The 16,756-nt window shown below is 45.4% G+C and overlaps 1 protein-coding gene across 2 annotated transcripts in view; it reads right to left on the minus strand.

Annotated features, from left to right (window-relative positions):
* Positions 1-15,263, minus strand: part of XDH (xanthine dehydrogenase) — an 897,187-nt gene extending 881,924 nt beyond the window's left edge. For both annotated transcript variants that reach the window (XM_082252550.1, XM_082252549.1), the window contains exon 1: positions 14,796-15,263. In XM_082252550.1, the coding sequence (XP_082108676.1) occupies positions 14,796-14,873 (78 nt within the window). In that variant the 5' untranslated portion in view covers positions 14,874-15,263. The remainder of the gene's footprint in view (positions 1-14,795) is intronic.
* Positions 15,264-16,756: the final 1,493 nt, after the last annotated feature.

A 16,756-nucleotide genomic window follows, 5' to 3' on the forward strand; every position in this document is an offset into this window, starting at 1 on the left:
TAATTTAAATCAACACTGCCACCTAGTGTTTACACCAATTATTTTAAGTGTCACTATTTATTTATTTATTGCTTTTGGATATTGTTCACTATATATATTTACATTGGTTTGCATTTAGATTGTATTTTATTAACTACTTTAGTGTATTATTTGTGCTACTGGCTATATTTTAAGGACCATTATTTACAGCATTACTATTTTATATTGAACATTTATATACACCTAGGAGACACAACCCTATATACTTTTTTACTTGTCCACTTTTTTTCATTTGTCCATTATTTGGCAGCGCCAATTACCCTAATACTTTTTCCATTTTTTATATAGTTTCACTATATTTTTGGGTAGGCTGCAGCCAACCATATAATAGAGATCCATTTGCGAGGAATTCCCTTTCTTTACTAGACAGCAATAGCTACTTACACCCTAGCAACTCTAGGCAGCAATAGCTGTCTGCATCCCAGCAACTGAGAAAACCAGACGACAATAGCCTTCTGCAGCCCAGCAACTGTGGACCCTAGACAGCAATAGCTGCCTGCATCCTAGCAGCAGAGGTTGTTGGGAGGCAATAACTACCTGCATCCTAAAAACTGAAGATTTTAGGCAGCACTAGGCACCTGCTTCCTAGCAATGGGGGGGGGACGCTAGACAACAATAGCTGCATCCTGGCAACTGAGGACATTAAGCAGCAATGGGCACCTGCATCCTATCAATGGAGGTCATTGGTGGCAATAGCTTCCTACGTCCTAGCAATGGAGAGCGCTAAGTGTCCAGCAGTTTTAACTAAATGGCTACTGTGATTGCAGTGGGACCAGGAGGTGGAGTGAATGTACAGATGCCATTACATGTGGTAGTTCAAGTTCTGTTTATGTTAGTATTATTTTGAGATCTATAAATGTAATTTTATACAGGGAGCATTAAGCCCCGTACACACACACAGATCGTTGTCATACAAACGTCGGCGGACGAAAGATCTGCCGATTGTACGCGTGTTAGTATGGTGCCTCCGACAGCTGTCTGCACACAATCCGCGGACAAGAGTCTTTCTTGCAAACATGAAAATTTTTGTCTGCGGACACCAGAACGGACGATTGTTCGCCTGTCAGTACAGAAATCAGCCGACAGACCGCAGATTTGCAAGACTGGGCATGCTCAGAAAATAAAAAACACAGGGAAAGTTAACCATTACATGACATCACTTCTGCAGTCAGCTGAAGTCTGCGGACAAAATTCTTGTGCTGTCCTTGTGCTGTCTTTGCACTTTTCAACAGACACCGACATCCCGGGGAGAAAAGACGAACATTTGTATGACGACGATCTGTGCGTGTGTACGGGGCTTTAGATTGTCCTCTTATGTCTTTTTGAGAATTTTCTGTATGTGGTAAAAGCTGCATTATCAAGCTGGGAGAGGTATTCCTAAAAGGAGGATTTTGAGCATTAGCTGGCATTCCACAAAGAGAGTGTGATGGAGGGCCTGGGTATATTATCTATATTATTTAAATGATGGCAAGTGTTTATTGACCATCTATATACATTACATATACAATTTTAGGCAGGTGTGAAGAAATGCTGTAAAGTAAGTATGCTTTTCAAAAATATGTATTGTAATTGCTTTTTTTTTTTATCAATTTACAAAATGCAAAGTGAGTGCAGAAAAATCAAAATCTAATCAATATTTGGTGTAAATACCCTTTGCCTTCAAACCAGCATCAATTTTTACACTTGCAGACTTTGTACACTTGCACAAAGTCAGAGATTTTGTAGGATAGGAGTCGTGTATGAATAGCCAATTATACCAAGCAGGTGCTAATGATCATCAATTTCATATGTAGGTTGAACCACTTAGTCATTAAATGAAACCGGAAAAACTCTGTAGGAGGCTTAATACTAGGTGTTGAACAACCAGACTCTGCTACTAAGGTGAGGTCGTGGTATACAGTTTCATGTCACAGGTCATACACCATGGAAAGACTGAGCACAGCAACAAGACACTAGGTAGTTATACTGCACCAGCAAGGTCTCTCCCAGGCAAAGCTTTCAAAGAAGACGAAAGTTTCAATACGTGCTGTTCAAGCTCTTTTGAAGAAGCACAAAGAAATGGACAACGTTGAAGATCGTAGTGGTTGGCCAAGCAAACCTAATTCAGCAGATGAAAGACACATTATGCTTTTTCCCTTCAACATCAAAAGGTGTCTAACAGTGCCATAAGCAGAGAACTGGTGGTAACCAGTGGGACCCAGGTACACCATCTACTGTCTGGAGAAGTCTGTTTAGAAGTGGTGTTCGTGGAAGAATTGTGACCAGTGGCGGCTGGTGCTCAAAATTTTTTTTTTGGGGGGGGGGGGCGCAAAAAGAAAAATGTAATAGGTATTGCTTCGCGGCAAAAAGCGCGGTAAAAAAATTGCATGACTTTGAGGTCATGGTACAGGCATGGCACAGGTGATGGCATAGGCATGGCACATGTGATAGTATAGGTATGGCACAGGTGATGGCATAGGCATGGCACAGGTGATGGCATAGGCATGGCACAGGTGATGGCACAGGTGATGGCATAGGCATGGCACAGGTGATGGCATGGGCATGGCACAGGTGATGGCACAGGTGATAGCATAGGCATGGCACAGGTGATAGCATAGGCATGTCACAGGTGATGGCATAGGCGATGGCACAGGTGATGGCACAGGCATGGCACAGGTGATGGCATAGGCATGGCACAGGTGATGGCACAGGTGATGGCATAGGGATGGCACAGGTGATGGCATAGGCATGGCACAGGTGATGGCATAGGCATGGCACAGGTGATGGCACAGGTGATGGTACAGGCATGGCACAGGTCGGCTTCAATCACTTACCTTCTGACGACGGCGGGATGGCGGGATTCCGGGAACCGAGACGAGCAGCGCCGTGGACGTCCTCCTCTTCAGTCTTCTGTCTTCCGGTCCGGGCGGCGAGAAGGAGATCGGGCGGTGACGGTGCGTGACTGACGCACGCACCGACACCGCCCCCATTGCGAGTCAGCGATGTCCTGGATGATGATTGGTCCAGGCTGGAGACTGGACCAATCACAGCCAGGATATCACGAAGGTGGGGGTGGCTCAGCGCTTTTTCCCGGCGCCCAGTTTACGCCCCCAGAAGGCAGCCAATCGGCGCCTCTTCTGGGGTCGTAAACCCCACCCCACCCCCCCATATCCACCAGGCCAAGTGCATAGGCCTGCGAACACGATTTTTTTTTTTTCAAAACTTTATTATTTTTTTGTCATTTTTTTTTTCTATTTTTTTTTTCTTTTTTTTTTAGGGGGGGTGGCGCTCCGGCGCCCCCTATGCACGGGCCGCCACTGATTGTGACCAAAAAGCCATACCAAAAAGCCATACCAGACAAGGCTAAGCAACTGTGCACAAAAACAAAGGAACTGGGTTGCAGAAAAATGGCAGCAGGTGCTCTGGAATGATGAGTCAAAATATGAAATATTTGGCTGTAGCAGAGGGCAGTTTGTTTACCTAGGGGCTGGAAGGCGGTACAATAATGAATGTCTACAGGCAACACTGAAGCATGGTGGAGGTCCCTTGCAAGTTTAGGGCTCCATTTCTGAAAATGGAGTTTGGGATTTGGTCAGGGGCAATGGTGTCCTCAATGCTGAGAAATACAGGCAGATAATTATCCATCATGCCAGGCAGGTGTGTGATCGGCCCCAATAGTATTCTGCAGCAGGACAATGACACCAAATATGCAGCCAATGTCATTAAGAACTATCTTCAGTGTAAAGAAGAACAAGGAGTCCTGGAAGTGATGGTTTGGCCCCCTAAAGAGCCCTGATCTCAACATCATCAAATCTGTTTGGGATTACATGAAGAGACAGAAGGACTTGAGGCAGTCTACATCCACAGAAGATCTGCAGTTAAAAAAAATGATGCTGTTTTAAAGGTAAAGGGTGGTCACACCAAATATTAATTTGGGTTTCTTTTCTGTCCAGGTAGGTATTTGATAAAAAAAAGTAAACTATTAACACCTCTATTCCTGAAAGCATCCTTAGTTTACAGCATTTTTTACTTGCCTAAAACTTTTGCACAGTAGTGTATATGAGGGTCACATCCTGATGGTGAGCACATTGTTTGCATATATGTGGTGACCTCACAATAATTTTTCACGTCTGAATGAAGAGTACTTTGGATGAATATTTATGAACGTTTTGATTTCTGTGGACATTTTAATGAACTGTTAAGAGTTTATAATCACATATTATTGGAGCATATAAGTTTGGGACACTTTAGGGTGGAGTGCCAGTTAAAGTGGTTTTGTTTCACTAACTTTGGGTCATGAAAGTTATAGTGATTTTATTGATGTATTTGTTTTTAGATGACAGATTTATTAGTAATGTAGTGGGTGCAGCCCAAGCACCATGAGAAATCTAGTCCCAGAGACAGCGCGGTCTGTAGTATTTGATAGGGAATGGGTTACAGCTAGCTTGGACACAGAGAATCAGATTGAACTAGAGTTTTTTCCCCAGGCAAAGTGATTCGCCTCAGGGCAGAGTTCCCAGCAGAGAGACTGAAGCACCGGAGAGCCATTACTGTCTGGAAGGCCAAGGCACCGCACTGTGATTTGAAAACTGAAGGACAGAGCTTCTGCCAGGATACAGTCCCCACTGTGTAAGCTAACGGGGTCACTACGAGCAATGAAGAGTTAAGGAACATCCGCCCAGAGGGGCCACTGCATCGCTGGGTCTGGTGAGAGGGCCTGGCAGCCATTATCTTTTACTCCCTCAAAGTGCGCCAATGGTTAAATCGCTCCAACGATTACCGGGATTAATAATTAGTACTAAGGACTGCCATTTCTACCCCCAAACCCTTTGCTCTGTGTGCTAGTTAAAGAGCTACCACACCCCTGCCCATTCTTTAGAGTGCACTGTAAACCAGTGTAGTATTATTCTCATTTATACTGAAGTTAAAGCGGAGTTCCAGTCCCCCAACTCGTTTTTTTTAAACACTCCGCTGTAATTGTGTACACCTATACTGCAACGATTACATAATGTCATATATTTGTTCATTTTAGTTTATGTTTATGTTTAAATAGTGGGAAACTGACCAGATGTCGGAAGCAGGTAGGTTCCATTTCTACTGTGGGCATCTGAAGCTCTCTTCTCTTAATTTCCGGGATTCAGTGAAGCTGGCTACCCAGCATGCATCTCACGCCTGCGCAGTAATGCCACTGTGCGAGGCTCTTTCTTTCTGACAGGTTGCCATAGCAATGGCAGCGTCGGCAGAAGTTCCTGTCCGTTGCTATAGCTACCTGTCAATCAGAGGACAGGCCAGAAGGTAATGGAAGTCTGGGAAAGTAGGAAATAACGCAAGATTTCCTTACGATTCGCATGGACATGGATTGATAACGCCGATATCCAAGGAGTCCATGCCAATCGCCTAGGGACGAAATCGCCTAGGCAGCTGCAGCCGGAGGTGCTGCACAAAATAAAGGCAAATAGGAATTAACTAATTAAAAAATTAAAAAATTGCCATTTGTAAAAGCATATAGGATGGGCATGACATTGATTGGACAGTAGTTTTAGCATAGTCATTACTCTGTTTAGCAGACTATGTTCAACCTCATCTACTGTGTATGCATTTATATTCTACTGCTGTTTATACTAAGCTCTTGCCAATATAATAAGCATGTTTATTTGTAAGTAGGTTGTGCTCATTCTTTGGTTTTAAATATAGCCAGGAAAAAGGTATTTTTTATCTGGTGTCTTTATACGTGCACAAAGTGTTTTACATTCAACCTACATTCACACCTACATTCAACGTTGTGTCAGTGGGGCTGAGGTTGTTCTTGGAGTCGAGGCTCAAAACAGAGGACCCAAAATTATCAAGTGGCTCCTTCGGGGGTGGTGCTACAGTAATTTTGTATATATATTCACATTGTGATTTCATCACTATACGAAGTGCAGTGTTACAAGTATGTTTGAAGCCCCAATAATAAAACTTGTAACCCTAAGAAAATTCCTTCAAAGTATGTTTAAAAGCATAGTGCTTGTGAAGTGTCATTTGTCCCTTTCTATGCTGTAAAATACCTGGTTGATCCTGCCCAATCCTGTGTCCCCCTTGGTGTTCTGACCACAGTAATCATGGCTACTGATCCATGATACTGTGGTCAGTTTACATTCCTCTGTCATCCCGCTGTGTTTACAGTCTCTCCCTCTCCCCCTCTGCCCCTCCCTCCCTGTCTGTCACTTCTTAGTGTCTTAGTGTGTAAACTGATCCCCAAACCCTCCCTTCCCATCCCCCTACCACTATTCCATGTGGCAGTAAAGTTAATGTTCGCAATTATTGCCAGCCCCTCTGTTATAACACGATATACGTACTACAGTGTTTGTGTTTTTTTTTTTTTTAATTCTGCAGCTAAATACCTTATTTCACATAGCTGATGTGCGGTCATGTGACCACCCGGCTGACATCAGAGGGAAATCTCAGCCCCCCCCCCAACTGTAGCCCTTAGATTGGAGTCACGTGACCGCACATCGACGCTGTGAAATAAGGTATTTAGCTGTAGAATATTTAAAAAACACACACACTGGTGTTGATTTACTAAAACCGGAGAGTGCAAAATCAGGTACAGCTCTGCATAGAAACCAATCAGGGAAAACAAAGAGGCCAATTTGCTGCTCCAGGTGAGAGGTGTAATCCTGAGGACAGGTTGGACTGGGTGCTAGCCCCAGCTCGCATCCGTGTTTACAACTTGGGAAAGAAATTGGCTGCACACCTCCGCCTGTCCAATAGATTCAATGAAACATGTATAAAACTGCCACCAGGACATGGACACAGACCATGGAAAGGTTGACGTGTTTCACACTGACAATGTGCGTCTTCAAAACCCCCAGTTTTGATGAAGCACATTGTCCATGTGAAACGCGTCAACATTTCCATGGTCTGTGTTCTTGTCCTGGTGGCAGTTTTATACATGTTTAAATAAATCTTTTGGACTGGCGGAGCGGTGCAGTCAATTTCTTTCCATGTAGAAACCAATTTTTTTGACAAAGTTTAATTGAACAAGTTGAAGTTAGAAGCTGATTGGCTACCATGCACAGCTGCGCCAGATTTTGCACTCTCCAATTTAAGTAAATCTACCCCACTGTGTATTATAGCTTGTTATAACAGAGGGGCTTGGCAGTAATTGTGACCACTGACTTAACAAACACTTAAAAGGAGAAGTACAGCCAAAGCTTGTTTGGCTGTACTTCTCCTGTGGATCACAGGAGTGCAGATCGTTTTGCATTCCTGTGACCCATTTTCAGCAGAAGTCCGCTGTCTGCTGATGTCACAGAGCCAGTCGGGCAAGATCGCGACAATGAAGCCGGGATCCACCCACAGAGGCGGCTCTCTAATTAGGCCGGTAAGGCGGCCGCTGAAGGCCTCGCACTTAAAGGGGCCTCGCATGATCCTTCCTAAACATTTTTTTTTTTTTTTTTAATGAATAGAGTTGTTCTTCACCTTGCCACACGCCAGGTCGCCGGGGGGCCGCATCCGCACACTCCACATGCCACATCCTGACATCCACAACATTAAATGCCGGGCGCCGGCGCAGCAGCACTACGCGCTACACCAGTAGACTGTCTGTATAGCAATTCTCCAGTCCAGTCTCCAGCCAGCCAGGCCCCGCAGTGCACGCACTCCAGTGGTGTACCAACAGGGGGGCGGGGGGGGGGGGTGGTCCGCCCCGGGTGCCACACATTGGGGAGTGCCAGGGAGCCCCAGGGTGAGACCCAGAGCCGGCCACCAAACTGCCTCTGCCGCTCACTGACCCTGGAGAGCGGAGCAAGAGGCAGCGCCAGCGAGTGTAGAACAGCACAGCCACAGGGAGAATCATCAGCGCTGAATATACAGTGGGGCGGTCCCGGGCGGACACTGCCGATTAATAAGCAGGTGATTGGTTGCTATGACCCCCTAGCAACCAATCACCTGCTGTTAACTAGCAAGTTTAACTTCAGTAATTCCCGCTCTATATTCAGCGCTGATGATGATTCTCCCTGCCCTGTTCTGCTTTACACTGACTGCTCCCTGCTCTGCTCTCCTAATAAGGTAGGATGGGAGGATGGGGGATGGGATGGGATGGGGGGGCTTTTGCTTTATAATGTAAATGGTTCTTTGGGGGGGGAGGAGTGGGGGGCTGTATATATCATCTAAAGGATTCCATGGGGGGGTTGTATAATGTAATGTAAATGGTTCAAGGGGGCGGGCTGTGTATATATATATACTGTATATATAATCTAAAGGATTCCATGGGGGGGGTTGTATAATGTAATGTAAATGGTTCATGGGGGCGGGCTGTGTATATATACTGTATATATAATCTAAAGGGTTCCATGGGGGGAGGCTGTATAATGTAAATGGTTCATTTGGGGGGGGCTGTATAATCTAAAGGGTTCCATGAGGGGGGGTGGTGTGGGGGATGTGTAATGTAAAGGGGTCCAGAGGTGTGGGGGGATGTGTAATGTAAAGGGGTCCAGAGGTGTGGGGGGATGTGTAATGTAAAGGGGTCCAGAGGTGTGGGGGGATGTGTAATGTAAAGGGGTCCAGAGGTGTGGGGGGATGTGTTATGTAAAGGGGTCCAGAGGTGTGGGGGGATGTGTAATGTAAAGGGGTCCAGAGGTGTGGGGGGATGTGTAATGTAAAGGGGTCCAGAGGTGTGGGGGGATGTGTAATGTAAAGGGGTCCAGAGGTGTGGGGGGGATGTGTAATGCAAAGGGGTCCAGAGTTGTGGGGGGATGTGTAATGTAAAGGGGTCCAGAGGTGTGGGGGGATGTGTAATGTAAAGGGGTCCAGAGGTGTGGGGGGAATGTGTAATGTAAAGGGGTCCAGAGGTGTGGGGGGGATGTGTAATGTAAAGGGGTCCAGAGGTGTGGGGGATGTGTAATGTAAAGGGGTCCAGAGGTGTAGGAGGGGCTGTGTAATGCAAAGGGGTCCAGAGTTGTGGGTGGCTGTGTAATGTGAAGGGGTCCAGTGGTACGGGGGCTGTGTAATGTAAAGAGGTCCAGAGGTACAGGGGCTGTGTAATGTAAAGGGGTCCAGAGGTACAGGGGCTGTGTAATGTAAAGGGGTCCAGAGGTACAGGGGCTGTGTAATGTAAAGGGGTCCAGAGGTACGGGGGGATGTGTAATGTGAATGGGTCCAGAGGTACAGGGGCTGTGTAATGTAAAGGGGTCCAGTGGTACAGGGGCTGTGTAATGTAAAGGGGTCCAGAGGTACGGGGCTGTGTAATGTAAAGGGGTCCAGAGGTACGGGGGCTGTGTAATGTAAAGGGGTCCAGAGGTACGGGGGCTGTGTAATGTAAAGGGGTCCAGAGGTACAGGGGCTGTATAATGTAAAGGGGTCCAGAGGTACAGGGGCTGTGTAATGTAAAGGGGTCCAGAGGTGTAGGAGGGGCTGTGTAATGCAAAGGGGTCCAGAGTTGTGGGTGGCTGTGTAATGTGAAGGGGTCCAGTGGTACGGGGGCTGTGTAATGTAAAGAGGTCCAGAGGTACAGGGGCTGTGTAATGTAAAGGGGTCCAGAGGTACAGGGGCTGTGTAATGTAAAGGGGTCCAGAGGTACAGGGGCTGTGTAATGTAAAGGGGTCCAGAGGTACGGGGGGATGTGTAATGTGAATGGGTCCAGAGGTACAGGGGCTGTGTAATGTAAAGGGGTCCAGAGGTACGGGGGGATGTGTAATGTGAATGGGTCCAGAGGTACAGGGGCTGTGTAATGTAAAGGGGTCCAGTGGTACAGGGGCTGTGTAATGTAAAGGGGTCCAGAGGTACGGGGCTGTGTAATGTAAAGGGGTCCAGAGGTACGGGGGCTGTGTAATGTAAAGGGGTCCAGAGGTACGGGGGCTGTGTAATGTAAAGGGGTCCAGAGGTACAGGGGCTGTATAATGTAAAGGGGTCCAGAGGTACAGGGGCTGTGTAATGTAAAGGGGTCCAGAGGTGTAGGAGGGGCTGTGTAATGCAAAGGGGTCCAGAGTTGTGGGTGGCTGTGTAATGTGAAGGGGTCCAGTGGTACGGGGGCTGTGTAATGTAAAGAGGTCCAGAGGTACAGGGGCTGTGTAATGTAAAGGGGTCCAGAGGTACAGGGGCTGTGTAATGTAAAGGGGTCCAGAGGTACAGGGGCTGTGTAATGTAAAGGGGTCCAGAGGTACGGGGGGATGTGTAATGTGAATGGGTCCAGAGGTACAGGGGCTGTGTAATGTAAAGGGGTCCAGAGGTACGGGGGGATGTGTAATGTGAATGGGTCCAGAGGTACAGGGGCTGTGTAATGTAAAGGGGTCCAGAGGTACAGGGGCTGTGTAATGTAAAGGGGTCCAGAGGTACAGGGGCTGTGTAATGTAAAGGGGTCCAGAGGTACAGGGGCTGTGTAATGTAAAGGGGTCCAGAGGTACGGGGGCTGTGTAATGTAAAGGGGTCCAGAGGTACGGGGGCTGTGTAATGTAAAGGGGTCCAGAGGTACAGGGGCTGTGTAATGTAAAGGGGTCCAGAGGTACAGGGGCTGTGTAATGTAAAGGGGTCCAGAGGTACGGGGGCTGTGTAATGTAAAGGGGTCCAGAGGTACAGGGGCTGTGTAATGTAAAGGGGTCCAGAGGTACAGGGGCTGTGTAATGTAAAGGGGTCCAGAGGTACAGGGGCTGTGTAATGTAAAGGGGTCCAGAGGTACAGGGGCTGTGTAATGTAAAGAGGGTCTTCCTACATTTTACCCGCAGTTATAGCTGCAGTCTATAGATTTCTATTAGATTGCGCTTTTTTTTTTTTCTGCATTTTCTGGAAGCGCACCAAAAGTCCCACATGCTGCATCTTTGGCGCACTTTCAGAAAACAGGAAAATCATCTTTTTTGGGGGGGGAGTTACACCATGTTTTAATGCACCAGGTGACTGCAATCCTAGTGATGCCACTGGCAGTTAAATGTATTTCTGTCTGGTGCCTCAGGTCAGTCGGCGCCGTTTTTGCAGAGGAGGAAGAGGAGGAGGGGGGCCTGGCTGCCCAGGGGGAGCAGAGGGAGGAGAATTCTTTCAGGTTTAAGGCCGCAGTGCACTTGATGACACGTCGATGTGTGGTGCGTCGTCTTTCCGCCTGGGGGGGGGCTTTGCCAGATATAGGATCCGCCCCGGGTGCTAAATGCTCTAGGTACGCCCCTGACGCACTCACATTGGCTTCTTCTGGTTGGGCTGCTGCTGCACTGAGTCTCCGCCTCTTTTCCTGCATTTCACGAATCATGGTCCGGGATAGCGATGACGTCACGACGTGATGTCACGTAACCCCTCCTCTGCATTCTCCCAGCATCGGTACCATGAGGAGAACTTGAAGATAAGAGCAGACCAGAAGAAGAAGACGAAAAGGTAAGGACTGGAGCTGGAGGACTCAGAGTGGGTGACTGACTGCAAAAAGAAGGCCTGTCCTGTCCAAGAGGCAGCCAGCCGCCGCCTGCAGCTGCAGAGGACTGTCCTGACACCTGTCATCCTCCTGAAATTTGAATATTTAAGTTATAAGTACCATTCCAGGCTGGCTTGAAATGAAAAATATAATTAATATGGGAAACGTTCTATAATCCTTTGCAATTGAAAAAATTAGATTAAAAAAAATAATAAAGTGCTCAGTGCTTCTGCTTCATTATGAATCATGCTATTGCTTCTTATCTTATGACAACCCAATGGTATGTTTTTTTCTTTATATAAGTGCTCTGTGCTCAGATGGATTCCTCACAATTTATTTTATATCCAGACCAGTGCATTCACTCAGTGCTCCCCTCTCAATCCCCCCCAACTCACTGGACAATTCAAGGGAATAACGCCTGTCACAGTGTCACAGCTTTAATAAGGTGCCAGATCCCAGATGAATGGTGTGTAGACTGCCTGCACTTCTGCATAGAGGGGGTAACATGTTCTGGAGCTGAAGTGGTTAAAAGAGTTAGTGAATTGTTAATTTTTTTAAAAACCAATAAAAAAAAGGCTGCAGAGACATTATTAATCCAGTTTGGTGTGTCCAGTATTCTTTGTATATTTGAAGTATATGTAATACCACCTACCGTCCCCTGTTACATTACTTCTGCTTTGAATGCAAAACATGTCGTCACTTTGACACCTGCGATTCATGAAGTGTACCATATTTCTGACCAAACTCTGTGTGTGTGTGAGTGTAAATATATATATATATAAAAATAAAATATATCAGATGGGGTTTCTCTTTTCCCCCCTATCTTTTAGCACTTGCTGACCAGCCACCAAAACATATACTGCAGGTTGGCAGATTCCGCAAAATGATGTGCCCATATGTCGCTTTGCAGGAGCGCACGCACCCATTTGCTAGGGCAGAGGGGAAGCTGATCTTTGAATAAAATAACTGGAAGGTACCTCACTATGGAGATCTCCTTTTTTATACCCATGGGGGGAGCTATGTAAGAGGCACCGTGACCCAAGGACTTGACTGAGAGCCATGTTTATGCCACGGTCTTATCTTCAGCAGAAGTTCTGCTGAAGATAAGACCGTGGCATAAACATGGCTCTCGAGTCCTTGGGTCACGGTGCCTCTTACCTAGCTCCCTGGGGCGCCTGGGGTTTTATCGCGCAAGGGGGGCCTCATATTTTAATTTCGCCTAAGGCCTCAAAAAGTCTAGAGCCGCCTCTGTCCACCCACATACCTGGACTGGCACCTGGCAAACCGCTGAGAGCCTGAGCCAGCTCCAGGAGTCAGAGCAGAGAGCAGATGACTAACAATCACTACCTCTCGGCTCGGGGGAACCCTGAGAACCGAGCGATCTGCAGTGTTAGAGCTGGCGGGGGACAGATGCAGCATCTGAATGATGCTGTATCAAGCTAGGTAAGTATGATTATAAAAAAAAAAGAACTCTATACTTCTCTTTTAAGTTTACACATTTAAAAGTTGAAACCCACTAAAAGGTAACAAAAACATTTTGCAGAAAAAATGTTATAGAAAATGCCAAACCTATCACACCCTTTTATTTATTTATTTTTATTTTAGCATATCCTAGCAAAGAGGAATACATCCTAAAAACAGCAGCTGACTAATCAGAATGCTAAAAATGTCTTTAAATACACAAAAACATGTTAAAAATCTAAAATGACTAATTTATCACAAACAATGCTTGGATCACTTACATGTCCTGGTACTTGTATACATTACAGAAAATTGTGTAATAATAGGTCAGTTACTCCCTGACTCTTCTTCCATAAGATCTTCTATCTAGTCAACGGCACCACATACCTGACAAATTACCCTGAGAAGCCTAATGAAGACAGTAATAACGTACGGTCTGCTTTCGTTTCTAATGTTATCACTACTACTGCTATCACTTTTTAACCGCTTGCCGACTGCGCACAGTATATTTACTGCGGCAGTCGGCCCCGGCCAGGCAGAGTGACGTAGGTCTACGTCGCTCGCCTGTCACTCCTTCCAGAGCCAATAGCGGGCGGGCGCGCGCCCGCCGAGGCGCGCGCCCGCCTCGGCTCGTTCACGGAGGAGTGCGGGAGTGTGACTGGCGGACCCGATGTCCGCCGGTCACACTACGATCGCCGCTACAGCGGGAGAAAGACAGAGCGGCTTGTGTAAACAAGCCACCTGTCAGTTCTCCCTGTGTAAAAGTGAAGATCAAACAGTTCTACTATGTAGAACTGTTGATCTTTGTTTTTACACTAGTAGCCATGTCCCTACACAGTTAGAATCACGCCCCTAGGACACACTTAACCCCTCCCTGTCCAATACTGTTAACCCCTTCCCTGCCAGTGTCATTTTTGCAGTAACAGTGCATATATATAGCACTGATTACTGCAGTAATGTCACTGGTACCCCCAAAAGTGTCAAAAATGTCAGTCAAGGGTCCGATCTGTCCGCCGCAATGTCGCAGTACCGCAAAAAAAATCGCAGATCGCCGCCATTACTCGTTAAAAAAAAAAACACCAAAAATGACAAAAATCTTTCCCTTTGTTAGTAAACGCGATAACTTTTGCGCAAACCAATCAAAATACGCTTTTTGCGATTTTTTTTACCAAACATAGGTAGCGTAAAACAAATTGGCCGAAAATTTTAAAAAATTTTGATTTTTACATTTTTTTTGGGGGGAATTTCATATAAAAAAAAGTGAAAAATATTGTTTTTGCAAAAATTACGCTCTTTTTTTGTTTATAGCGCGTGATCAAAAAATCGCACAGGTGATCAAATACCACCAAAAGAAAGCTCTGTTTGTGGGAAAAAAAGGACGTGAAATTCGTTTAGGTACAGCGTCGCACGACCGCGCGATTGTCCGTTAAAGTCACGCAGTAAAAAATCGCAAAATAACCCCTGGTCTTTTAGCAGGAAAATCCTCCGGTGGTAAAGTGGTTAAAATACTAGTTGACTGGCTTGGCCTGGAACAAGCATGCACCTAGTGAAAACAGGGACCAGTCAAAATGCTCGATTTGTATATTTGTTCCAGGTCAGTGACTAAAGAAGCATTGAACCCTTGGCATCAACATAATAGCCAGGCAACAAGCATTTTCAAAAAGAGATCTCAGCAATGGCAGCCTATCAACGATAAGCTGTCATTCCCTGGAACATTAGAATTTCAAAGAATGACAACCAGCCTAATAGGTGTTTGGAAAGATACCTGTCACTCATCTGTGAGATTGCATGTCAGAAAACCTGACAGACAGTCGGGTAAATGTTTTTGGGTGTTTTGCCTATATGGCCCTTTTTAGTATCCTAACATTTATCTTAACTCCTAAAATATATAATAATAATAATAATAATAGATAAATATTTTAATCTAAAAAGTAGCCTTTTATACCTTTTTTCCATTTACGAAAAATAAAAGTTCATCCACAGACTCCCCCAAACGTGTTGCATCCTGCGGAGATGGAGCCATCGTTGATTACAAAGGCCCTTTTTCTTTATCCACCAGTAAGTCAAATGCAAGCGATCAGTCCCTGCCAGTTCACCAGCTCAGCAGTATCTCAGTTATATCTGACACTGTACTATATGTTTAACTTGTCAAGTTTAGGTTTCTTACTTGATGGGGAGGAGCAGTCACAGCCCTCTCCTGAAGCCAATGATTATTAGCACAAAGTACGTTTGCATTTGGCAGGAACTTCAGCCTTGTCAGCTCAAACAATTTGTGATGCTCTTTAACGCTGTATGGATGAATATTGCATTTTCACGGGCGTACTGGTCCACAAAGTCACTCTGATCCAAGTCAAATGTTCTTTTCAAGCCCACTGCCACAAATTTAACAACCTTTTGTAGCTGCAACAAAGGGGGCTCATGTTGTGTCTCTGAATTATGTGTTGTTATCTGGGTCAGGGAACAGACGTTCCGCATATGGAAAATATCAAATGATCAACCATGATAGTGAGACGGGAGTCATAGGACACTGGGTCAGGTTTGAGGAGACAGACATATCAAAGCATTGAGTCTTATGATCTGAACTGTCAGAAAAAAGTGATCAGAATTGATGCACTGTGCAATATTAAAGTGACACTAAATTATATTCTTATTGTCCAAAAATTATCCATACATATCCACTAATACCATTTTTTCATTAAATCGTTTCTGACTGTGTTTTTCTTCCTCCTTGTACTGTCCTCCAAAAGTTACCAAATCTCAACTTTTCCCCCTCGCTTCTATTTGTTTGAAAGGAGTAGTGCACATTCAATGCTTTTTCATACACTGCTCTATGCACACTACAAATCCCATAGTCCATAGTCCTTTTCAGGAGCAAGCAAGAGAGGGTTGCTACATTCTTACATGCAGGTGGACTATGAAGATCGAACATAGACACAATCCAACAGAAAGTCATAAAATAGGTGTGTATATATATATATATATCTCACAAAAGTGAGTACACCCCTTACATTTTTGTAAATATTTTATTATATCTTTTCATGTGACAACACTGAAGAAATTACACTTTGCCACAATGTAAAGTGTACAGCTTGTATAACAGTGTAAATTTGCTGTCCCCTCAAAATAACTCAACACACACCATTAATGTCTAAACCACTGGCAACAAACGTGAGTACACCCCTAAATAAAAATGTCAAAATTGGGCCCAATTAGCCATTTTCCCTCCCCGGTGTCATGTGACTCATTACCTGTTACAAGGTTTAAGGTGTGAATAGGAAGCAGGTGTGTTAAATTTGGTGTTATCGCTCTCACTCATGGCAAAGAACTCTGAGGATCTGAAAAAAATAATTGTTGCTCTACATAAAGATGGCCTAGGCTATAAGAAGATTGCCAAGACCCTGAAACTGAGCTGCAGCACGGTGGCCAAGACCATACAGCGGTTTAACAGGACAGGTTCTACTCAGAACAGACCTCGCCATGGTCGACCAAAGAAGTTGAGTGCACATGCTCAGCGTCAAATTCAGAGGTTGTCTTTGAGAAATAGACGTATGAGTGCTGCCAGCATTGCTGCAGAGGTTGAAGGGGTAGGGCGTCAGCCTGTCAGTGCTCAGAACATAAGCCACACACTGCATCAAATTGGTCTGATTGGTCATCCCAGAAGGAAGCCTCTTCTAAAGATGATGCACAAGAAAGCCCACAAACTTTTTGCTGAATACAAGCAGACCAAGGACATGGATTACTGGAACCATGTCCTGTGGTCTGATGAGACCAAGTTAAACTTATTTGGTTCAGATGATGTCAAGCCTGTGTGGTGGCAACCAGGGCAGGAGTACAAAGACAAATGCGTCTTGCCTACAGTCAAGCATGGTAGTGGGAGTGTCATTGCCTGGGGTTGCATGAGTGCTG

Source organism: Pelophylax lessonae (assembly GCF_965119305.1).
Source record: "Pelophylax lessonae genome assembly, chromosome: 3".
Classification (NCBI taxonomy): Eukaryota; Metazoa; Chordata; class Amphibia; order Anura; family Ranidae; genus Pelophylax; species Pelophylax lessonae.